The 25,056-nt window shown below is 42.6% G+C and overlaps 1 protein-coding gene across 1 annotated transcript in view; it reads left to right on the top strand.

The window, feature by feature from the left end:
• Positions 1-25,056, top strand: part of ANKRD13A (ankyrin repeat domain 13A) — a 39,597-nt gene that overhangs the window by 11,683 nt on the left and 2,858 nt on the right. The window contains exons 2-14 of the mRNA XM_081252167.1: positions 6,818-6,950; positions 7,743-7,867; positions 10,038-10,083; positions 11,804-11,947; positions 12,632-12,821; positions 16,602-16,668; positions 18,017-18,098; positions 19,679-19,740; positions 20,491-20,621; positions 21,275-21,432; positions 22,135-22,248; positions 23,270-23,430; positions 24,986-25,053. Of these exons, the coding sequence (XP_081108293.1) occupies positions 6,818-6,950; positions 7,743-7,867; positions 10,038-10,083; positions 11,804-11,947; positions 12,632-12,821; positions 16,602-16,668; positions 18,017-18,098; positions 19,679-19,740; positions 20,491-20,621; positions 21,275-21,432; positions 22,135-22,248; positions 23,270-23,430; positions 24,986-25,053 (1,481 nt within the window). The remainder of the gene's footprint in view (positions 1-6,817; positions 6,951-7,742; positions 7,868-10,037; positions 10,084-11,803; positions 11,948-12,631; positions 12,822-16,601; positions 16,669-18,016; positions 18,099-19,678; positions 19,741-20,490; positions 20,622-21,274; positions 21,433-22,134; positions 22,249-23,269; positions 23,431-24,985; positions 25,054-25,056) is intronic.

Raw genomic sequence — 25,056 nt, 5'->3', positions numbered from 1 at the left:
TCTCCATAGTGGCTGTATCAGTTTACATTTCCACCAACAGTGCAAGAGGGTTCCCTTTTCTCCACACCCTCTCCAGCATTTGTTGTTTGTAGATTTTCTGATGATGCCCATTCTTTTTTTTTTTTTTTTGCGGTACATAGGCCTCTCACTGTTGTGGCCTCTCCTGTTGCGGAGCACAGGCTCCGGACGCGCAGGCCCAGCGGCCATGGCTCATGGGCCCAGCCGCTCCGCGGCATGTGGGATCTTCCCGGACCGGGGCACGAACCCATGTCCCCTGCATCGGCAGGCGGACTCTCAACCACTGCGCCACCAGGGAAGCCCTGATGATGCCCATTCTAACTGGTGTGAGTTGATACCTCACTGTAGTTTTGATTTGCATTTCTCTAATAATTAGTGATGTTGAGCAGCTTTTCATGAGCTTCTTGGCCATCTGTATGTCTTCTTTGGAGAGATGTCTAGGTCTTCTGCCCATTTTTTTTCTAATTTTATTATTATTTACTTTATTTATTTATTTTTGGCTGCATTGGGTCTTTGCTGCTGTGCACAGTCTTTCTCTAGTTGCAGTGAGTGGGGGCTACTCTTCGTTGTGGTGTGCAGGCTTCTCATTACGACGGCTTCTCTTGTTGCAGAGCACGGGCTCCAGGTGCCCGGGCTTCAGGAGTCATGGTTCACGGGCTCTGGAGCACAGGCTCAGTAGTTGTGGCGTGTGGGCTTAGTTGCTCCGTGGCATGTGGGATCTTCCTGGACCAGGGCTTGAACCCGTGTCCCCTGCATTGGCAGGCGGATTCTTAACCACTGTACCACCAAGGAAGCTTCCCCTGCCCATTTTTTGATTGGGTTGTTTGTTTTTTTAATATTGAGCTGCATGAGCTGTTTATATATTTTGGAGATTAATCCTTTGCCTGTTGATTCATTGGTAAATATTTTCTCCCATTTTGAGAGTTGTCTTTTTGTCTTGTTTGTAGTTTCCTTTGCTTTTCAAAAGCTTTTAAATTTCATTAGGTCCCATTTGTTTATTTTTGTTTTTATTACCATTACTCTAGGAGGTGGATCAAAAAAGATCTTGCTGTGATTTATGTCAAAGAGTGTTCTTCCTATGTTTTCCTCTAAGAGTTTTAAAGTGTCCGGTCTTACATTTAGGTCTCTAATCCATTTTGAGTTTATTTTTGTGTATGGTGTTAGGGAGTGTTCTAATTTCATTATTTTACATGTAGCTGTCCAGTTTTCCCAGCACCACTTACTGAAGAGACTGTCTTTTCTCCATTGTATATCCTTGTCTCCTTTGTCATAGATTAGTTGACCATAGGTGCGTGGGTTTAACTCGGCTTTCTATCCTGTTCCATTGATCTACATTTCTGTTTTTGTGCCAGTACCATATTGTCTTGATTACTGTAGCTTTGTAGTATAGTCTGAGGTCAGGGAGTCTTATTCCTCCAGCTCTGTTTTTTTCCCTCAAGACTGCTTTGGCTATTTGGGGTCTTTTGTGTCTCCATACAAATTTTAAGATTTTTTGTTCTAGTTCTGTAAAAAATGCCACTGGTAATTTGATAGGGATTGCATTGAATCTGTAGATTGCTTTGGGTAGTATAGTCATTTTCACAATATTGATTCTTGCAATCCAAGAACATGGTATATCTCTCCATCTGTTTGTGTCATCTTTGATTTCTTTCATCCGTGTTTTATAGTTTTCTGAGTAAAGGTTTTCTTATTTATTTCTTTGTTTATTTATGGCTGAATTGGGTCTTCATTGCTGTGCGTGGGCTTTCTTTAGTTGCGTCGAGCAGGGGCTACTCTTCGTTGTGGTGTGCGGGCTTCTCATTGTGGCGGCTTCTCTTGTTGTGGAGCATGGGCTCTAGGTGTGTGGGCTTCAGTAGTTGTGGCACGCGGGCTCTAGAGCGCAGGCTCAGTAGTTGTGGCGTACGGGCTTAGTTTCTCCACAGCATGTGGGATCTTCCTGGATCAGGGTTTGAACCCGTGTCCCCTGCATGGCAGGTGGATTCTTAATCACTGTGCCACCAGGGACGCCCTGAGTACAGGTCTTTTACCTTCTTAGGTAGGTTTATTCCTAGGTATTTTATTCTTTTTGTTGCAATGGTGAATGGGATAGTTTCCTTAATTTCTCTTTCTGATCTTTCATTGTTAGTATATAGGAATGAAAGAGATTTCTGCACATTAATTTTGTATCCTGCAACTTTACCAAATTCATTGATTAGCCTAGTAGTTTTCAGGTGGCATCTTTAGGATTCTCTATGTATAGTATCATGTCATCTGCAAACAGTGACAGTTTTACTTCTTCTTTTCCAATTTGTATTCCTTTTATTTCTTTTTCTTCTCTGATTGCCATAGCTAGGACTTTCCAAACTATGTTGAATAATAGTGGTGAGAGTGGACATCCTTGTCTTGTTCCTGATCTTAGAGGAAATGCTTTCAGTTTTTCACCATTGAGAATGATGTTTGCTGTGGGTTTGTTGTATATGGCCTTTATTATGTTGAGGTAGGTTCCCTCCATGCCCACTTTCTGGAGAGTTTTTATCATAAATTGGTGTTGAGTTTTGTCAAAAGCTTTTTCTGCATCTACTGAGATGATCATATGGTTTTTCTTCTTCAATTTGTTAATATGGTGTATCACATTGATTGATTTGCATATATTGAAGAATCCTTGCATCCCTGGGATAAATCCCACTTGATCATGGTGTATGATCCTTTTAATGTGTTGTTGGATTTTGTTTGCTAGTATTTTGTTGAGGATTTTTGCATCTATATTCATCAGTGATATTGGTCTGTAATTTTCTTTTTTTGTAGTATCTTTGGTTTTGGTATCAGGGTGATGGTGGCCTCATAGAATGAGTTTGGGAGTGTTCCTTCCTCTGCAATTTTTTGGAAGAGTTTGAGAAGGATGAGTGTTAGCTCTTCTCTAAATGTGTGAGAGAATTCACCTGTGAAGCCATCTGGTCCTGGACTTTTGTTTGTTGGAAGATTTTTAATCACAGTTTCAATTTCATTACTTGTGATTGGTCTATTCATATTTTCTGTTTCTTCCTGGTTCAGTCTTGGAAGGTTATACCTTTCTAAGAATTTGTCCATTTCTTCCAGGTTGTCCATTTTATTGGCATAGAGTTGCTTGTAATAGTCCCTTATGATGCTTTGTATTTCTGCAGTGTCTGTTGTAACTTCTCCTTTTTCATTTCTTATCTTATTGATATGAGTTCTCTCCCTCTTTTCCTTGATGAGTCTGGCTAAAGGTTTATCAGTTTTGTTTATCTTCTCAAAGAACCAGCTTTTAGTTTTATTGATATTTGCTATTGTTTTCTTTGTTTGTATTTCATTTATTTCTGCTGTGATCTTTATGATTTCTTTCCTTCTGCTAACTTTGGGTTTTGTTTGTTCTTCTTTCTCTAGTTCCTTTAGGTGTAAGTTTAGATTGTTTATTTAAGATTTTTCTTGTTTCTTCAGGTAGGCTTGTATTGCTATAAACTTCCCTCTTAGAACTGCTTTTGTTGTATCCCACAGGTTTTGGATCATTGTGTTTTCGTTGTAATTTGTCTCTAGGTATTTTTTTATTTCCTCTTTGATTTCTTCAGTGATCTCTTGGTTATTTAGTAATATATTGTTTAGCCTCCGTGTGTTTGTGTTTTTTACGTTTTTTTCCCTGTGATGGATTTTAATCTCATAGCATTGTGGTCGGAAAAGATGCATGATATGATTTCAGTTTTCTTAAATTTACCGAGACTTGATTTGTGACCCAAAATGTGGTCGATCCTGGAGAATGTTCTGTGTGCACTTGAGAAGAAAGTGTAATCTGTTGTTTTGGGGTGGAATGTCCTATAAATATCAATTAAATCTATCTGGTCTGTTGTGTCATTTAAAGCTTGTGTTTCTTTATTAATTTTCTGTCTGTATGATCTGTCCATTGGTGTAAGTGAGGTGTTAAAGTTCCCCACTATTATTGTGTTACTGTCAATTTCCTCTTTTATAGCTGTTAGCATTTGCCTTATGTATTGAGGTGCTCCTGTGTTGGGTGCATATATATTTATAGTTGTTATATCTTCTTCTTGAATTGATCCCTGATCATTATGTAGTGTCCTTCCTTGTCTCTTGTAACATTCTTTATTTTAAAGTCTATTTTATCTGATACGAGTATTGCTACTCCAGCTTTCTTTTGATTTCCATTTGCATGGAGTATGTTTTTCCGTCCCCTCACTTTCAGTCTGTATATGTCCCTAGGTCTGAAGTGGGTCTCTTGTAGACAGCATATATATGGGTTTTGTTTTTGTATCCATTCAGTAAGCCTGTGTCTTTTGGTAGGAGCATTTAATCCATTCACGTTTAAGGTAATTATCAATATGTGTATTCCTATTACCATTTTCTTAATTGTTTTGGGTTTGTTTTTGTAGGTCCTTTTCCTTTCTTGTGTTTCCCACTTAGAGAAGTTCCTTTAGCATTTGTTGTAGAGCTGGTTTGGTGGTGCTGAATTCTCTTAGCTTTTGCTTGTCTGTAAGGCTTTTGATTTCTCCGTTGAATCTGAATGAGATCCTTGCTGGCTAGAGTAATCTTGGTTGTAGGTTCTTCCCTTTCATCACTTTAAATATATCATGCCACTCCCTTCTGGCTTGTAGAGTTTCTGCTGAGAAATCAGCTGTTTACCTTATGGGAGTTCCCTTGTATGTTATTTGTCATTTTTCCCTTGTTGCTTTCAATAATTTTCTTTGTCTTTAATTTTTGTCAGTTTGATTACTATGTGTCTCAGCATGTTTCTCCTTGGATTTATCCTGTATGGGACTCTCTGCGCTTCCTGGACTTGGGTGGCTATTTCCTCTCCCATGTTAGGGAAGTTTTTGACTATAATCTCTTCAAATATTTTCTCGGGTCCTTTCTCTCTCACTTCTCCTTCTGGGACCCCTATAATGCAAATGTTGTTGCGTTTAATGTTGTCCCAGAGGTCTCTTAGGCTGTCTTCATTTCTTTTCATTCTTTTTTCTTTATTCTGTTCCGTGGCAGTGGATTTCACCATTCTGTCTTCCAGGTCACTTATCCCTTCTTCTGCCTCAGTTATTCTGTTATTGATTTCTTCTAGTGTATTTTTCATTTCAGTTATTGGATTGTTCATCTCTGTTTGTTTGTTCTGTAGTGTTTGTTCTTTAATTCTTCTAGGTCTTTGTTAAATGTTTCTTGCATCTTCTCGATCTTTGCCTCCATTCTTTTTCTGAGGTCCTGGATCATTTTCAGTATCATTATTCTGAATTCTTTCTCTGGAAGGTTGCCTATCTCCACTTCATTTAGTTGTTTTTCTGGGATTTTATCTTGTTTCTTCATCTGGTACAAAGTCCTCTGCCTTTTCATTTTGTCTGTCTTTCTGTGAATGTGGTTTTCCTTCCACAGGCTGCAGAATTGTAGTTCTTCTTGCTTCTGCTGTCTGCCCTCTGGTGGATGAGGCTATCTAAGAGGCTTGTGCAAGCTTCCTGATCAGAGGGACTGGTGGTGGGTGGAGCTGGGTGTTGCTCTGGTGGGCAGAGCTCAGTAAAACTTTAATCTGCTTGTCTGCTGATGGGTGGGGCTGAGTTTCCTCCCTGTTGGTTGTTTGGCCTGAGGCAACCCAGCACTGGAGCGTACAGCACTGGAGCCTACTGGGCTCTTTGCTGGGGCTAATGGTGGACTCTGGGAGGGCTCATGCCAAGGAGCACTTCACAGAACTTCTGCTGCCAGTGTCCTTGTCCCCATGGTGAGCCACAGCCACCTCTGTCCCGCCTCTGCAGGAGACGCTCCAACACTAGCAGGTAGGTCTGATTTAGTCTCCTATGGGGTCACTGCTCCTTCCCCTGGGTCCCGATGCGCACACTACTTTGTGTGTGCCCTCCAAGAGTGGAGTCTCTGTTTCCTCCAGTCCTGTCAAAGTCCTGCAGTCAAATCCTGCTAGCCTTCAAAGTCTGATTCTCTAGGAATTCCTCCTCCTGTTGCCGGACCCCCAGGTTGGGAAGCCTGACATGGGGCTCAGAACCTTCACTCCAGTGGGTGGACTTCTGTTGTATAAGTGTTCTCCAGTTTGTGAGTCACCCACCCAGCAGTTATGGGAGTTGATTTTATTGTGATTGTGCCCCTCCTACCATCTCATTGTGGCTTCTCCTTTGTCTTTGGATGTGGGGTATCTATTTTGGTGAGTTCCAGTGTCTTCCTGCCGATGATTGTTCAGCAGTTAGTTGTGATTCCAGTGCTCTCGCAAGAGGTAGTGAGCACACGTCCTTCTACTCTGCTATCTTGAACCAATCCTCCTCTCTTTTAATATTATTTGCACACTAGTAAAAATCTCTAATATGAGTCCAAAATCAATTATTCAATGGTATATCTTACATTAGAATCACAGGCTAATTTGTCAGATTCTCTGATACATTATCTAAATCTTACAAACATTGAAAATGCCATATTACACAGAATACTACTAAAGTTAACAGAAAAATGAATACTGTGGATTTGGTGTATTTCATCTTTCTCATATTTAATTCTGAACTGTCTTAGGATTAGATGACATTTACCATCCACAGCACATTGAGGGTACTGCCTCAAGCCTCCTGGGCTTACCTTTGCAGGAGAATGGGGAGTCTTGTCTCAGTAGCCTGAGGTTGCTTTTTGGCCCAGATGTGTCAGAGAGATTCTTCTGCCACCACTGTGAACACGCCAAATCCCTTCTGTGTGATGCTATGTCAACAGGGTTCTCCCAGACCCTCCTATTTTTAATTTTTATACTGCATATTATCTCTCAAACTCCTTTCCACGTTTTTATGTAATATATACAATTATATAAATGCCAGTGTTTACTTTACAGAATGTGGAGGCTCTGGATCCGCGAGGTCGAACCTTATTGCATCTTGCTGTTTCTTTGGGACATTTGGAATCTGCTAGAGTCTTGCTCCGACATAAAGCAGACGTTACAAAAGAAAATCGCGAGGGATGGACAGGCAAGTATACTTGTAAAATGATTTAAAGCCTTTCATTTCGTTTTCTCTTTCTGAATAAAGGCCAGTTTCAGTCCTTAGTCCCACATCATCTTTATCTTAAGACTCTTTCTCTCTTGGCACTTGGAGCTGGGCGAGAAGATGAGAGCCTCGGATGCTGCTGGCTCGTCTGCAGCACAGTGGTCCGAATTACGTCCTGGGCCAAGAGCCCTGGGTAGAGGGTGACTCCTTATCCGGAAAGCGGCTCTATGTGCATCAGACATGAGTGTGAAGGCCGGATTTCCCCTGAGGAATGCGGTGGTAACTCTAGCGAATCCATGAGGATAGACAAAATCAAAAAAGTGATAGCTGAACGTAGTATTTTCCAGTGAAATCCTGGCACTTCGCTTGTCTTGCACACTCTCATACTACTGGTCAGAGTAATTTTGAGTTGACTGAGCAAGGATATACACAACACAAACCCTACCTGCCCATCTCCATAGTTATGTGATCACACAGTGAAAGCCAGCTCTGAAGACACTGTCAGTATTTCAGAGCCAGTGGTAAGAAAGGGGGAAAGGGAATGACGGCAGGGTTTGCTCAAGAGGCTAAGAGTGCTGTGTTCTCGTCTCAGTCAGGTAAGGGCTCGAAGTAAGTAGTCATGGTCATAAAGATCAGGGGGGGGCTTCAGCCTGTGTCCCACTTCGAAGAGAATATTGGCCTTTGATCCAGATAGATACTTTTCACAGTGGCTTTGGAATTTGTCAGAAAGTGTGAGAATACAGGGGGATCAAATTTCACTTTTTTGCCTTCCAGTTTTGCACGAGGCTGTGAGCACTGGTGATCCCGAGATGGTGTACACAGTCCTTCAGCATCGGGACTTCCACAACACATCCATGGCCCTCGAGGGAGTTCCCGAGCTGCTCCAGAAAATTCTCGAGGTAGCCATAAAAATTGACAGTGCCATCATTGGAGTTAAATGCTGAAACAGCAGCTGCAGACACAGTTTGACATCCTGGTGTGCCTTCCTAAGGAGTTTTATGAGTCGTGAATACGATGTACTGAATACCAAATAGCATTATTCCTTGCTTTTCCAACTTGTTAAATGTATGAAGTCTTTCACAGATTGCGTTTCCGGGTCATTAAGACTTACTCTTTTAAGTGTTATTTAAAAATTAGAACTAAAGACAAATGGACCTCAAGAAATTAATTTGTGTAGCCGCCTGTTTTCTTACAAGTAGCATCCCGAGCTCAGGTCATCTTGGGGAAATTGTAATGAACATCGTGACTATATGGGGATTTTCAGGGCCTGTTGAGGCTCAGAAGTCTGTGTGCAGCTCTCCTTGACACCCCTGTCACTTCTAGCCATTTGTATTTTGTGACTTCTAATCCATTCCCTTAATTTATTTATAGTTATTGGCTTTGGGGCAGTTTCTCTCTCTTGTGAATGATGTATGGGCTCTGTGACACTTAGAGAATTTTCTTAAAAGACTTTACTTCTAGGCTCTTGGATTGTTTTGGATGATGGTTACCATTCTTCAGATAACCTTTGTCACTTGCAATAACTGTCTTATTGGTCAACCATGTGCAATATTCCCGAGGCAGCAGGAGACGAGAAAGTACCAGCGGTTCAATTTTCATGTTGTTTATTCTCAGTTTAAACACAGAAGTGAGCTCCCCAAGTATTTCCAAAGATATTTGCTAGATAAATCGGCTTTCTACATTTCTTGAGAAAAATTAACAATCCTGTTGAGAAAAGGAATAACTTTGCTGTGAGACAATCACTGCTTGTTATCTGAGCACTCTTCTTAAAAAAAATTTCGGTGACACAAGCTAAATCCTGCCGAAGACATTCATTTTACACATACTACAAAAAAAAGTCCATGAAGTATTAAATGGTTGTATCCACTGTTTTTAAAATAGATGTGTGTTTGAGTGCAGAAAGATCACATAGATTTGTTTCCTTATCTAACTCGCTGTAGGAGGAACTAAAGACATCATTTGTCCATTTGACAAAGCAGAAAATGACTTATTTAATATGGAGTCACCCACACTTAAAAAATTCAGTATAAAAGACTTTCTTTTTTTTACCTGTATTGATCCATAGTAGTGAACTGCACTGAGTGGTATTCTCTGCTGGAGGTTATAGACAGCCCACAAATAACATGGTGCTTGGTGGCACCAGAGGCCATGCGTGACGGCTTGTCTTTCAACAGTGTCTCCTTGTTACGTGTCCGTATTTCTTATCCATTGCCCCTCGGAGTGTCTTCACCCATCATTGGAATCTGGTTTTTCTTGAGCAGAAAAACACCTGGAATTTCTAGCATTTTCCTTCCTTCATGCTAACTGTTGGATTTCTTAAGTAGCTCTCCAAGAACCTTCGGTAGGAGTTCATGGTAGGTCAGAAAATCATCCTAAACAGGCCTGCTCTGGTGGTGTGAAACCTCAAGAAGCCAAATCCTAAAACTTTAAGAGGAAAGTGGGGCAAAAGTCTTCTGTTAACTGGAGGGAAAATTCAACTTTCTGGGGGCAGTGATGTCTTGCAGCCTCTTGGTTTCAGAGTGGTCCGATAAACACCAAGCACTTCCCAGCACACAAAGCCTTTCACAGTCAAGTTCCCCGTAGAACAGATGGGGTCCATGCTCCCTCTTCTCTGCTTAGACCAGCCTGTGACCCATATCTTGTGGTGGTGCTTGAGCCCATCCTCCTGTCTCATGGGCCATTACTGTTAGGAACACGGTTGAGCCCCTAAATCAACTTTGACTTTATCTCCCTCCATCTCCCACCTTGTCACTTGCAGTTAATTTTATTAACTGTGTAGACATATTTTATATTGAGATAAAATAACAGCCTGAACATAAAATAAGGATTTAGTTTGATGGGTTTGCGATTTATGTTTCTTCTTCTCTGTTCTTTCTCCCTCTCCCTTTTAAACAACCCTAATAAACCTTACTGTGTTTGTGTTTAGTTAATGGTACCAAGGGTAATTTATTTTATTTTATTTTTTATTTTATTTTTTAAAAATTAATTTTAATTGGAGTATAGCTGATTTACAATGTTGTGTTAGTTTCTGCTGTAAGGGGTAATTTATTTTAAACCTTTGTCCTTCAGGCTCCGGATTTCTACGTGCAGATGAAGTGGGAATTCACCAGCTGGGGTGAGTGGCTGTGGGCTTGAAATTTATTTAGCTTGAATATAGGCTTATATAACTTTTTATAAAAGTTATATGTATTTTTTTTAATCTAGAAAATGAATAGACGAGAATAAGGGAAGACAGTCACCCACAGTCCCACATAAGCACAACTGTTGTTAATGCTTTAGGTGTGTTCCTTCCAATCTTTTCCCACCTGCATAAGACTTTTTCTCCCAAGCATTCATCAGTACAATATATAGACAATTTTGTCTCTTCCTTTTATCAGTTATCGCTGACATTTATCCATATTATTCGTTTTTTAATATCTCACTTTAAATGGCTAAAATCTTAGTAAGGTTTATCATAAATCAGTTACTCATTTCCTTGTGGAGTTCAACGCGATCCTTTTAAACTTGTTTCTCTTTTCTTTTTTTTTTTTTTTTTGCGGTACGTGGGCCTCTCACCGCCGCGGCCTCCCCTGCTGTGGAGCACAGGCTCCGGACGCGCAGGCCCAGCGGCCATGGCTCTTGGGCCCAGCCGCTCCGTGGCACGTGGGATCCTCCCGGACCGGGGCACGAACCCGTGTCCCCTGCATCGGCAGGCGGACCCCCAACCACTGCGCCACCAGGGAAGCCCCTCTTTTCTTTTTTTAAAAAATTAATCATTTATTTATTTTTGGCTGCGTTGGGTCTTCGTTGCTGCATGCAGGCTTTCTCTAGTTGCGGCGAGCGGGGGCTACTCTTCGTTGTGGTGCGCGGGCTTCTCATTGCAGTGGCTTCTCTTGTTGTGGAGCACGGGCTCTAGGCACGCGGGCTTCAGTAGTTGTGGTTCGTGGGCTCTAGAGCACAGACTCAGTAGCTGTGGTGCACCGGCTTAGTTGCTCCGCGGCATGTGGGATCTTCCCAGACCAGGGCTCTTACCCGTGTCCCCTGCATTGGCAGGCAGATTCTTAACCACTGCGCCACCAGGGAAGTCCTAAACTTGTGTTTCTAAGGAAGAAGATGAGATGAATATTGGAATAGCTTGTTTTTAACACAATGGATGTATTTCTCCAAAATCTTATGTAAGGCAAATTGACTGACAGTAATTTTCCTAGATGTTCTACTTCTGTTTCTTGTAGATCAGTTAATGACAGTTTCTAACTCCCAGATTTTCAGCTATTTTCACTTCCAGACTTCCCTTTCAGGCAAGAAGTCATATTTGTAATAAAACATTTAACTGAAGTAAAAAGTATATGAAAGAACAGAACTTCAGCTTCTTCTATGAAACTGAGTTCTTTTTAATGCAAATAACCACTCTGATCTCAGTTTTTGTTTAAAAAGCAGCATATTTTAGACATTTGATATCTTGAATGGTGGGCCTGACAGTATAGGGGGGCCTCAGCCAGATGGCGAGAGTAGCATATGTGGATAAGGACAGCCAGATGGAGGCACTCTAGCCCTGATGGTAGTCAGTGAGAGGGGTTCACTCGGGATTGAGAATGCTCTTGGGAAATTGATTTAGCATTTTCTCTGGACAAGACATAGATCTGCAGTTTTATAAACAGCTGTAGAACAGAAAGTCCATTTTTATTTTTTAAGAATGTCTCCTTGTATTGTAAGTGTGGGAGCCAAGCCCAGTTCTGTATGACCGACGCCATCTTGCCACTCCTGTCCTTTCATTAAAGTCAGAATCCTGATTTCTGGGGCCTGGCTGTTCTGCTTGGCCCTCGGGCTTTTCTCAGTAGTACACTTCTCTTCTCCAGTGCCCTTGGTTTCCAGAATATGCCCGAATGATGTCTGCCGCATTTGGAAAAGTGGTGCCAAACTGCGTGTGGATATCACATTGCTGGGATTTGAGAACATGAGCTGGATAAGAGGGAGGCGGAGTTTTATCTTTAAGGGAGAAGGTGAGTGGTTCTATTTTAGTAATCACTGCTCTTCCTAAGTTGTGAGTGATTTTTTAACCATCAAAGTGTATTCACACTTATGTGCCTTTTCCGTGCCTGTCTCTGGGGCAGGTTTTGTTGTTGTTGCTGTTATTCTTATTAGTTATTCAACTCTCAATTCCTATATCTTATTTCTTACCTGGATAGTTCTCTTGCACGTATCATTTACCACCCAACACTGTTACCCTCTTGACATATGACGTTCCTAAACCTCTGAGTGCAAGACTCTGTCTTGTATCTCTTTATGTTGCCTCCATAATCAGGCATGGTCCCCTAATGGAGGGTGAGAAATGGTGTGGCTAACCCAGTGTTGTGCATAAATAATTTATATTAATTAGGTAATCATATACTTAAAGAAGTACACAGATGAAATGTGTTGCTAACAAAAAATACAAATTATTTTAAAAGTCTGCATCTTTGGGGAAGATGGCCCAGAGCGTCCTCTGAGTTATGGAAAGTTGGCCAGATCATTCCTGGGCAAGTAGGTAATCAATACTCAATAGTCTTTAGGTTTTATCAGATAGCGCCAGGGGGTGGGGGGGTATGGGGTGTGTGTGAAAGATGATGCAGTTTAACATACAAAGCTTCTTTGGTTTTGCATCTTCCTTGCACTGTGCTTAGTTATGCCCTTGTTTCCATGAGCAGACAACTGGGCAGAGTTAATGGAAGTCAACCACGATGACAAAGTGGTCACCACCGAACACTTTGACCTTTCCCAGGAAATGGAGCGCCTCACTCTGGACTTGATGAAGCCAAAAGGCAGGGAGGTTGAGAGGCGGCTCACAAGCCCAGTCATTAACACCAGCCTTGACACTAAAAACATTGCTTTTGAAAGGTATGGATTTAGGTTCTGTATTTTCACGTCTAATCCCTTTACTGCCATCTTTAGTGCCATGTATATATTAATTGGAAAGTATGGGTGGATTGGGATTTTTCTAATATAGTGTAAGAAACACTAGTGGGTTTTAAAGTTGATCTCTGCTCTAACCAAACAAACCACAGCTGACATCCTCCACCATGTATCGTTTTTATGGCACATTGGTTAAGTCTTGGAGAAATGTCTTCATGTTCTTTTATGGGCCCTTTTCTCATGGATTTTGCTTGAATTTTATTTCTGTGTTTGGCAATCCACAAGACTCCCTAGTCCCAAATCATGAAGCTTTGAGTTTCCGAGGTAGAATCGGTCCAGTACTGAGTGTGGTTATACTGATATTAGTCAGTCAAATACACACTTATCATACAATTCAATGTGGTTCTCCCCCTCATCCACCTCCTGCTTCCCCATGAGGCCTAATAGTTCAGAGCAAGAGTCTGGAGGGGTTTCAGTTTTGTTCCAGACTTTATCTGGAGAAACCTCTGGGGAGGTCTGTGCCTCGGTTAACCCAGGTGAGAACACCATTTCTGGGCCTCTGCCTGTGGGCAGAGCTGAGGCGGTGGGGGGGGGCTCTGTAAGGGGGCAGAGGCTGTCATAGCTGTTGGCCTGAGTGCTTCTACCGTAGAACACACCTAACTGAGGGAATCTGTAAGAGCCCTGAGTGTTTGCCTAGGATGTCACATCCAGCTCTCTGTAAACCAAAGCAGCGTAGCCTGAGCTGACATGGACACTATTCTTCTGGATTTAGGCTTTCTTTCCTCTTAATGAATATACTGACCTCTCTTTTCCTTTTCTTCTTTGTTTCCAGTATAAAATTTATTAATAAAACTGAGAGTCTTAGGTTTAATCAAACATAAGGTTTAAGTGCCCCTTTCCCCTAATTTAGATCAAGCTGTGGAATTAGGGTATTTGTTGGTAACAGAAGAGAAAATGCCAGGTATGCTGCTGCTTTGGGAGTGACACCCCCTGAGGCAGGGTCAGTCCCCTGTCGCCAACCTCCTCGCACCGGCCTCACCAGGTGACAGCCGCTGTCTTCCAGGGACAGCAAGGTTTAGGGACTGACCGTGGCTTTACCTGGAAGGGTCTTGGGAAAACATCTCCAGGCTTCAGCATTCGCCTCTGCAGGCCGGGAGGGCACGCCAGCTTAGGGCTCTGCTCATAAAGCTGGAAGACGGGGGAGCCGAGGGCTGGAGGAACCTGGTGCCATCGGCAGGGCTGCTAACTGTGCAGCTCTGAGCAAGCGACTTCATCTTCAGGTTCCTGTTTTCCTCAGCTGAAAAGAAAAAAGGAGTGAATCTCAAGACGAAATCTCAGATGTCATAGAGGAGCCACTGTTCCCCCTAGTTCAGCAGCAGAGTTGTAGCCTCATTGTTTGCTCTGAAGTGTAATTTACAGAGAATGTGATGATTACTGGCTGTTACCCAGCGGAGGGTAGACAGTCCCCCTTCCATTTGTACTGAGTTACATTTTGTATTCCTGTGGTCCCGGGGTTTTCAGATGGTTCAGGCTAACCCTCATTTTGTGAGCATCAGAGAGTTGCTGAGAGAGAATTTCTAGAAGGCACCTGCTGTTTTTGGTGGTGCTTGGAATGAAATAGGTGCTTAGTGAGCTTCTCGTGGTTCAAACAAGGGCTTGGGCCCCTCTTGAGGGTGAGGTTTGCTGCTAGAAAAAGTGTGCTTGCCTGGTTCTGACCCGAGGTGTGAGCTAGTGTTCAGCTGATTAAATTTGGAAGACATGGGCCTGTTATATTATGATAGTCTTCTTCATCCCTTTCTTTCTCCTAATCTTACTCTGAGCTTGATGTTTGCAAAGTAATACTTTTGCCTGAGTGAATTTTGGGCCTGTGGATATATACCCTCTGGTTGCAGTTTGGATTTGTCTCTCCTCTGAAAGGTTCTGCTTTGCCTACCTTAAACAGAGTATTCCCTGCCACCCTCAGAGCCTTTCTCCACATTGTGTGGCAGCCTCCAAGTCCCAGCATGTGCTAAGTGGCCTTTGGCATGGTGGTCTCAGTGGAGACGGGCAGAGGTGAAAATGGCAAAAGAGGAAGCTGGGTTTTCTCCTATCATGGTCAGATGCCTCTGCATGTACAGTTAATCAAGGAGCCAAGGATTTATTAGAATCTTGGTTTTAAAATAGGAGGTAGATGTTGAGTTTAATAACGAAGCTGTCAGAGAGTGGATGTGGGGAAGGAAATGGAGCAGCCAGGATTGCAGGTAGAGCAGATGTGGGTGAGCGAGGAGTGTGGCAGTTCCCAGGGAGAAAGTGCGGCTCTGACTTCTCAGTGTCCACGAGGGACCAAGTGGAGCAGACGTAGCCATCCTTCAGTCCGAGCGCCAGAAAGCGATGATTTCCCGGGCCAGGATACCAGGTTCTTAGTGAGAGACAGGAGCTGAGGATCGAAATGTTCACCCAAAGGGATATCTTGATTTTCATTGATCGCTGACTAAAAGGGGACTCGGGTTCATTAATGAGGCAGGTGTGGTCCCTAAATTTGTTTCTGGAATGTAAATTGGAGATAGCTAGCATGCGGTATCATCCCTTTAGGAGTCCTCTCTTTCCCTCCATCAGTCACGTTGTGCTAACTGGGGTAATGAATGGGAAAGTTAAAGGTCTTGTCCCTCCTTTCTCTGAGGGACTGTAATACACACATAAAACTCCACATACCCTGTCTGGACTAATTGCATTGACCAAATCTCATTAGAAGAAAAGCAAACTGTTTGGAAACACAACATGTAGATAACCGCCTCCCGGCCACCGTTCTGGAGCTTCCTGCGCGGTGTCCTGCTTCACCCCGGGGTCGGAGCAGGAGGCAGCCAGTTGCCCGACACAGGCCCAAGTGCAGCAGTCACAGCGGAGCTGGGATGTGACGTCCTAGACAAAGGGGCAGTCTGGGCAGGGCTCCCCGGGGAGTGGGAGCATTTCCCAGGGTGAGCTGCTTTGGAAAAGAATCAGAGCCTCTTGGCCGCATTTGGCTCCTAAATGCATTTTTCTTCCAGGAGTATATTGAGTTGAGTAACTGGGTGTTTGGGCACTTTATCAATGCTACAGCTGCTGCTGAAGTGCTGGGCTGCTTTAAAAGCAGTTCCACAGAGCTGGACTCAACGGCTGGGCTGAAAAACTGCTTTTGATATTCTTTCCCCCCCGCTGCACCAAACCTGTTAACGCGGGCGACTCCCAAGCCTTTCCACAGGCACTAATGGCTTCTGCAAGCAGCTCTCCACAGTGATGAGTTCCTGCCTCACCCATGTTCTCCCAGGAGCAGGATGGTCTGTGCCTCACTGTTCTAAGAATTCCTCGATTGAGATACTGCTGCTTATGGGGATAGAGCCACTGACTCTGTCGTTGCCCACGGCTGGGATGACCCCGATGAATGCTCTGGCCCAGATACCACCTTAGTGGCGAGCCCTTGGACGCTGGTCATCTGCACTCACTTCTTGGGGACAGCTGTCCAATAAATGTCACCACCTTTGTTGCCTCTGCCGGCAGCTTTCGTAAAGAAGCCAAGAATGGAGGCTTTCTCTTGCTGGGGGTGAGGCAAATTGATTAATAACTGTGGGAGGGGGTGGGGGATGCTTGAGCCATCTGTCGTTAATAACATCCTTTTGTGGACAGTAGGACCCTAATTTCCAAGTGTCCTTCACTAACTTAAGCTGGGGGAGAAAACCTATAAAGGCTGCAGGGATAAATCTGAATGGCATATTGTACATGTGGAAATTTGTGGTGTTCACTTTTTATCAGAACTAAATCCGGATTCTGGGGCTGGAGGACAGATAAAGCAGAAGTTGTTAATGGTTACGAAGCAAAGGTAAAAGGAAACTCTTAAAATAAGATTTAACATAGCTATTTAGCTTCTATGCAAATGAGGAGTCTGTTCAGATTTTGTCATGCATCTGTGCCATGGAGGTGCTCTGGGGAATAAGTTCTGTCTAGTGTGTCTCTTCCTTGGATTTATCTTATTTGACTTTCAGAAAATGGAATAGCATATCCCAAGGAGGTCTCTAGTTATGGCAAAGAGAAACTATGTTGTAGAGAAATGAGTCCAGGTACCAGTTGTCCTGGTGGGAGTGACAATTCCTTTAATTCTTTAAAAAAAAAAAAGAAAAGAAAAAGAAAGGACTAGATTTAACATGCTCGTTCATCTTTTTTTAATCACCTGAGTGGGTTTAAAAATATATATATTGTAAAGTAGCTTTTATGAGTCTCCCAATATTTTTAGTCAGCCTAATTGTAACCAGCAGGCTTCCAGCCCACTTACATGATGTCAGTGAATTTAGAAGATAGTTGTCCTAGTGGAGACGACAGTTGCTCAAGTCATCTGGCACTGTGGCAGCTGGAAAGCTGTTTCCTGGCCTCTTGTTAGCCCTGCAGTGCAGCGGGGATTGATGGCTCACGACAGTGCTGCCAGCAGCTGCAGGGTCCTCTGGTGACCTCTGAGTGAGCAAAGAAAGCTTACGTCACGCTCAGTGAGATGCACTTAGAAACAGTCCTTCCAGTGCTGGGTGTGTTTCCTGAATCTTTAAACATTGGGAATCCACGTTTGGGCATATACAGTTAATTCTCTGTGAACTGTGATGTTTGATTTTCCAGACCCCAGTATTCTTCAATCAACCTTGAAAACAGAGCATTGACCCTGGCAGTTAAAATAATTTGAGGTCAATATACAGAATGCCTTTTAAATAGTGGCTTGCTGGTTTTCTCTAAGTCTTACCAGTGTAGAGAACCTTGTGTTCCTTCCTTTTTCCTTCTGTCCGATGGCTGTCTAAGTCGGTCTGAGTATAAGATTACCACACATCAGTCCAAGTACACGATGCAGGTTTGGGCCCCTTAGTAGAAATCCAGCTGGGAGGCCTAAATTGCAGGACCTTCTTTGAGAGTGTTTAGCAACAAGAAGGGCAAGTTGGAAAGTGCAGCCTGTCACCGTTAACTACTCAGGGGTAATTAAAAATGTCAGAGATGCAAAGTAACTGCTGATGCATTTCTAAGTTGGTAGCTGTGTATTTTCTCTGAAGGGTTCTAATGAATGTTAACCATTTCTCATTTTTATTTTGCTGGGTTTTGTTTTGTTTTGGCTTCAGCATTCTTGCTCTTGCTATGCTTATTTGTTGAGTTTTGATTCCCCGTGTCACTGTTTTCTTTCGCACACATCTCTCAAGGTTTATACAGTGAACAATGTGAGTGTGATAACCAAAATACGGACAGAACACCTGACTGAGGAAGAAAAAAAGAGATATAAAGGTAATCTCTTCCTTTCTCTCTTTTTTTTAAAATAAATTTATTTATTTGGCTGCGTTGGGTCTTTGTTGCTGTGTGCGGGCTTTCTCTAGTTGCAGCGAGCGGGGGCTACTCTTCATTGTGGTGCGCGGGCTTCTCGTTGCAGAGCACGGGCTCTAGGAGCACGGGCTTCAGTAGTTGTGGCATGTGGGCTCAGTAGCTGTGGCTCACGGGCTCTAGAGCGCAGGCTCAGTAGTTGTGGCGCATGGGCTTAGTTGCTCCGTGGCATGTGGGATCTTCCCGGACCAGGGCTCAAACCTGTGTCCTCTGCATTGGCAGGTGGATTCTTAACCACTGCACCACCAGGGATGTCCCCCTTCTCCCCACTCTGTTTTTTTTTTTAGCCTAGAGGAAGTCTTTGTTGCCTCTGTTAAATTTGGGGGTTCATGTGATTAGGTCATGCCAATCCAAATTTCCTTTTTATAAAATGTTCCTTAGTCTGACTCGTTCTTAGAGGTCCTCCCCTGTGGTTGGCTCCAGCTGTAATGAAAGCCATTCACAGGGCTTGTTTATGTGTTATAGAGAACAATGGTTGGATTCGGTTGAAAAAGTAGATAAGGATATTGGAGAATATTTATCACCGGAATGAGTGATTTAGTCCAAACTATCACAATGAGAGATTTGGACAGAACTTGGGCTCTGAGCCAAAACATGGCCAATACCTGGGCACCATGTCCCAGCTGGCGCGGGGCCAGTTCAGGGCCTACCTGCTGTGCCTTGGTCTCCTCAGCAGTGAAACGAGTGCTACCCGACTTGCCTTAGAGTCATCGGGAGGATTAGATGAGTTATTACACATAAACTTTGAGACTGGGGCTTGCAGCATGCGGTGAGCACGTGGCCACTGTTAACTCACACCTTCACTACCGTTCCCATTAGTCCAGTTTGACAGGTGAGGAAGCTGAGGCCTCCGACCAGCCAAGGTGCAGTTAGAATCCAGAGCTGGCTCGTTCCTAAGTCCAAACTTTTTCTACTATTCTGATTGAATTCTTATAACTATTGTTCATCTAGCTTAGAGATCCTAATAAAAAGTGTCCTAGAAAGAGTAAGTTAGGGGCTCCCCTGGTGGCGCAGTGATTAAGAATCTGCCTGCCAATGCAGGGGACACGGGTTCGATCCCTGGTCTGGGAAGATCCCACATGCCGCAGAGGAACTAAGCCTGCGAGCCACAACTACTGAGCCAGCATGCCACAACTACTGAAGCCTGCGTGCCTAGAGCCCGAGCTCCACAACAAGAGAAGCCACCGCAATGAGAAGCCCGTGCACTGCAGTGAAGAGGAGCCCCCGCTCACCACAACTAGAGAAAGCCTGCGTGCAGCAACAAAGGCCCAACGCAGCCAAAAATAAATAAATAAATAATTTTTTTTAAAAAAACGAAAACAAAAAAGGATAAGTTAGCTGATGGCTATTGGGGATGATTTTATTGGCCTGTCCATAGATGGATTTCCTAATGCATGATGGAGAAACATGAAGGTAGGATGAGAATCTTTTTCTGTAATCATAATTAAGGTATAATATTCGACATTCAACTTTTCCCTCCTTTGTAGCGGACAGGAACCCACTGGAGTCTTTGCTGGGGACTGTGGAACACCAATTTGGTGCTCAAGGGGTAAGTCGAAGCGTGAGCTTCCAGCACGGTTTAACAGGAGATGACTTTTCTCTGCTTGTGGTGGCATTTACTGAATCCTGAGCAGACCACTCGATTTGAAAAGGCTAAAAAGTACTCCCCATCTGGAATCTGAGATATTCTTTTGGAAGAGAACAAGATGAATGAGTCTTTGAAAATAAAGATTTCAGAGGCAGGTAGTGATTATAGAAATCAGTTGCTTTCTCTCCTGTTTTAAACTAGGCCCTCTCTATAAAAATTGAACTGAAAAAAGGATTCAGGACTTTATATTTTAATAGAGCACCTGAACAAACATTTTCTTTCTCAGTCCTCACAATAACCATATGAAATTGCTGCCGTGGAGGTCACGGCGGGTCAGAAAAATGAAATTACCTTTCCAACGTCACAGGCTAAAGAAGGACAGAGCTGGAACTTGAACTCCAAATCTTCCAGATCCCATGTGCTTTCAGATATTTCTGTCTGTCTCTCTTTTTCCTTTCTATAATCAGGAGATAAAAGGAGAGTGGAGAAATGATTTGAAATGGAGAAATCCATTAGACTTGGTCATGTAGTTTGGTAATCTGTTTGTCAATTTTCTTGTTCTGTGCAGTTAACTTAATAAAAAAAAGTTAATGACTAGAACTTCCTGCTCTGTAGCTGGTTAACATGTCCACCTCAGAGGCTAGGTGCCCTAGGCCTCCACTTGTCAGCATCATTTGGCATTTCTGACTCCCCTGAGTTCTGGCTCGGCAGGACCTCACCACAGAGTGTGCCACCGCCAACAACCCCACAGCCATCACGCCTGATGAGTACTTCAACAAAGAGTTTGATCTGAAGGACAGAGACATCGGAAGGCCGAAAGAGCTGACGATTAGAACACAAAAGTAAGAGAGAATCAGCAGCCGTTGTCAACTTAACGGATTCTTGTTTATTTCAGAAGTCGTGCTGTTTTCCAGTGTCATGTTCGGTCCTTCCTCTGTTCCCTTCCTTTAAAAATAATTTCAAATTACTGGAACTTCCCTGGCGGTCCTGTGGTTAAGACCCTTCCACTGCAGGGGGCACAGGTTTGATCCCTGGTCTGGGAACTAAGGTCCTACATGCTGCAAAAAAAAACACCCCAAAAACAAAAATTACTTTATCTGATGAAAGGTAACAGTAGATTGCCCATCTTATTATTCGACCTTCTCCAAATAGAATATAGATTGGATATAAGAATTCCTTATTTATTTTTTTTTAACTGCCAACAAGCTTCAGCTGATTAAATGAAATGGTTTCCACCAGCTACCAATTCTTCCTGCTTGCTATCGATTAAGGCTTGTAGCGCAGGTCATTTCCCCTGCTTGCCCGATTTCAGGGTGATGGGAGTTCTCTGTGGCTCTAATCCCTTCCCAGCTCAGACGTAGGGGAGGTAAGATGACTGGGAAGGCTGGGGCGTGGGGCATAAGGAAGCTGACGTTGTCTAGCCTACTGCGTAGAAGTAACGCAGTCTCCCTGTCTGAGGGAGATGGCCTCAGTCTTTTCTCATCCAATCCGGCAGGTTTAAAGCAATGCTGTGGATGTGTGAGGAGTTTCCTCTGTCTCTCGTGGAGCAGGTCATCCCCATCATTGACCTGATGGCCCGAACTAGCGCGCATTTTGCCCGACTGAGAGACTTCATCAAACTGGAATTCCCACCTGGATTTCCTGTCAAAATAGGTACCGTTCAGTAAACCACAGGAGCGCCCATAAGTTCTGCCCGGTTTTGCGAGAGACAGAGTGTGCTTCGGGGAATTGGAGCACCTGAGGCAAAAGAAGCAGACAGTAGACTTAACGGAGGAGGGCAGAGTTATCCTCTAGTTTAATTTGGTTTAAAGAAGTGTCATGATTCTTAGTTCATTTTGCATACTAAAATTAGGAGATCCCCCCCCCACCATCAGTTCTATTTACAGTTGGTGCTGACAGATGAAAAAGGCATAAAAACGTGACACATTCATTGTTTTAATATGAAACCTTACTTAAGTGAAACTTCAAATTAAACTTATTATTTGAGGAAGACAATTGACACTAAGATCCTTTGATACATTAATATGTTTCTGGGCTTGAATTAGTCTGCGTGATACCACATATAATACATATTACTTGTGAAGAATTTACATTTTGGATAGTTGTATCCTGGCTCCTGTATCCTGTATCCACTTGAATCCTGACTCGATCACTTACTGTGACCTAGGAGAAGTCGCTTAACCTCTCTGAATCTCAGTTTTCCCATCTGTATATTGGGAAGGGTTGTTATGATGATTAAATGAAATCATACTTATAAAAAGTACTTGGCATGGTACCAGCATAGCAAGCGCTCAGTAAATGCTGGCTGTTATTCTTCTCAGTAAAGTTTATTTATAAAAGCTTTTATTTTATTAGAAATTCCCTTGTTTCATGTCTTAAATGCACGGATTACATTTGGAAATGTTAATGGCTGTAGCACTGCTGAAGAAACTGTATCTCAAAATGTGGAAGGGACCCCATCTGATTCAGGTAAAAAAAAAAGTTGGATTATGTGATTTAAAAAAACTCATACATTTAGTCATTATAGTAATTATTCAGTTTGAAATTAGAGTATCTTATGAGTAGATCTCTGTCTTGAATGAAAGAAAATTTTAGATTTAGTTTCAATTAAATGAAAAAAACAATTTGCAGAATATGTATGACCCCACTCGAATTAAAAAGACAGCCTGTTCTTAAAAAACAACTTTATTGAGGTGCAACGTGTATGTAATAAAATACTCCCATTTTAAATGTGACGGTTCAATGCCTTTTGGCAAATGTATACACCCACGTAACCCCTACCACAGGCAAGATACAGAACATTTCCATCACCTCCCAAAATTTCCTCAGGCTCCTTTGCCATCAATCCAATTCAGATTTTGGATGCTATTTTAAATGGACTTATTTCTTAATTTTATTTTCCAGTTACTCATTGCTAGTATATCAAAACATAATTGAATTTTTTTTTTATTGTGGTAAAATAGTGTTCTGTGTCTTAGGCCAGTTGAGGGACATACAGGCCTTTGTTTTATTATTATCATTTTTATTTTAAGTTTACAGATATCTTATATCTTCTTTCATATATTTACTATATTTCATAATAAAAAAGGAAAAAACCCACATTGGTGTGATTGTGTGATATATACACATACACATCACATTCCTCAAAGGACCCACAAGTAAACACTGGTTACCTCTGGAATTTGGAAATAGGAGACAGGGTGTAGGGAGAGAGATCTTCACTTTTCATTTTACAGTCTTCTGTATATTTTTTGTGTGACTATGCATTTTATTACTAAAAAAAAAGTGAAGGCAAAAAGAAAAAAACAGTATTCCAGTACTTTTCTCTGTCAAGATTATTCTTCCTTGAAATCTCTCTTACATAGTAGCCAACCTTGATTTTAATCATTTTAATTTTTTCATTTTTTTAATTAAAAACATTTTTATAAAAGTTGAAGTGGAAATTTATTTTACTAACTCGGGCACTGTACTGTCACCTTTTGTGTTTCAGCTTCCACTCTCACAAACTTTGAGGTTGATCAATCTGTGTTTGAAATTCCTGAATCTTACCACGTTCAAGACAACGGCAGAAACGTGTATTTGCAGGATGAAGATTACGAGATAATGCAGTTTGCCATCCAGCAGAGCTTACTGGAGTCCAGAAGAAGCCAGGTGCATTTATCAGAATAAATGGTGGGACTTGGAAGCTTGGCCTCAGTTTGGCCTCAGTCTTTGGCTAACCTGACAGACTTATCTAAATGAAAAGTTTGGCATATTCATGGTATTTACATGGGTTATTTTATATTTTATGTACCTGGTCTTTTATAAAAGCTTATTATATGAGACCATCTGCATAGCCCCAGTCAGCATCACTCACAGGATAGAGCCTGACAGACTTGTCTTTTCCTTATACTCACTGATGTACCTAATAACCTTGTATCTTTCGGAGCATGCTATATAACTTCCCAGTGGTGAAACAGTAAATTCTTGCTAGTTTATGCCATCATATTTTCCCTAGAATGTTATCTATGTGTCAGTAGTCTCACACAAAGGTATGTGGATTTTAATCCCAACTTCCTCCCCAGTGAAGACCAGTCATTGCGTTGTGGTTGCTCAATAAGTGTGTGATGAAAAGGATGGTTGATTCATTGTTAAAATTGTTTTTTACTCAGATGTTTCATTCTGCGGTAAGGGGCATAATCCCAAACTCTTGAGCACTAACGAGAGAACAGACCAGCCTGAGAACAGTTGCCTCTTGTCTTCCTATGTGGTTCTTCCTCAAGGCCTCACCTTCCTGGGACCATCCAGGGCTTGAGGACAATAACTCCTCCATCCCCTCCCTCTGTGGCTTCCTGCTCTACTAGAGTGGGATCTGCTTCTCCCTCCACTGCCCTTTGGTGTGGTCCTGGGCTCCTGTTGTCCATTTGTTTGTTCATTGGTTTCTTCTGTCCTTCCATCGTTCATTCGGCAGACGTTTGCACAGTGCCTGCTTTGTGCCAGACTCTGTGCCAGGTGCTGGGAGTTCTTTGATGAAGCAGCCCCAGCGCCTGCCGTCATGGGGCCGTTAAGCTTTGAGAATGGTACCCACACTCCAGTCACCCCCCAGCTGAGGTTTTTGGCAACCTGGTTTTTTCTGAAGTCTCAGCTTGGGTAACATGAGCCCCGCCTCCCATGGACCTGTTCTTAGAGCCATTCTGTTTTCTGAGGCTGCTGGGCCAAGGGCCAGACCCCAGTGCTGGTATGTTTCCCTTGAGAGAGGCTTCCCTCTCCTAGCCATCACTGTTAATCCAGTATGCGTTTCCTTTCCCTGTTATAAGTGAGCTTATTTTTTCCCCCAATAGCTACTTAAACCTTATCGGCCATAAATTTTGAGAAGAGGAGTAGCCAAAGATGACAAATAATGAGTTATGTATTCCAATCTTGCTCTAGAAGAATTATCTGCTTTGTTCATTGAAACTTTGCCTGAGGTTGAGTTGTTTTTAATAAATTGACAGCTACCACCTTCTCATACTTGATATCAAATCAAGCAGGGTAGTGGACTATATACTATCTGACATTTGGGTGTCATTTTAGAGATAACCCCAATCTCTATTAATTTTTCACACAGCTTTGTGGATAACGGACTTGTAAATATTCTTAATCTTGTTCTTGCTGCTTTCCTTTTGTTATCAGTACAACAGTTTATTCCTTCTAAGGGGTATTCGTGTCTGTCACATGTCTTTCCTAGGAGCTTTCAGGACCAGCTTCTAGTGGAGGGACTGGCCAGGCACATACCTGTGATGCCCAGGACGAGAGGTG

The sequence above is a fragment of the Mesoplodon bidens genome (assembly GCF_964165515.1).
Source record: "Mesoplodon bidens genome assembly, chromosome: 13".
NCBI classification, from domain to species: Eukaryota; Metazoa; Chordata; class Mammalia; order Artiodactyla; family Ziphiidae; genus Mesoplodon; species Mesoplodon bidens.
Note: the sequence above shows the minus strand (reverse complement) of the source record. Positions and strands in the feature narration are given on the sequence as shown.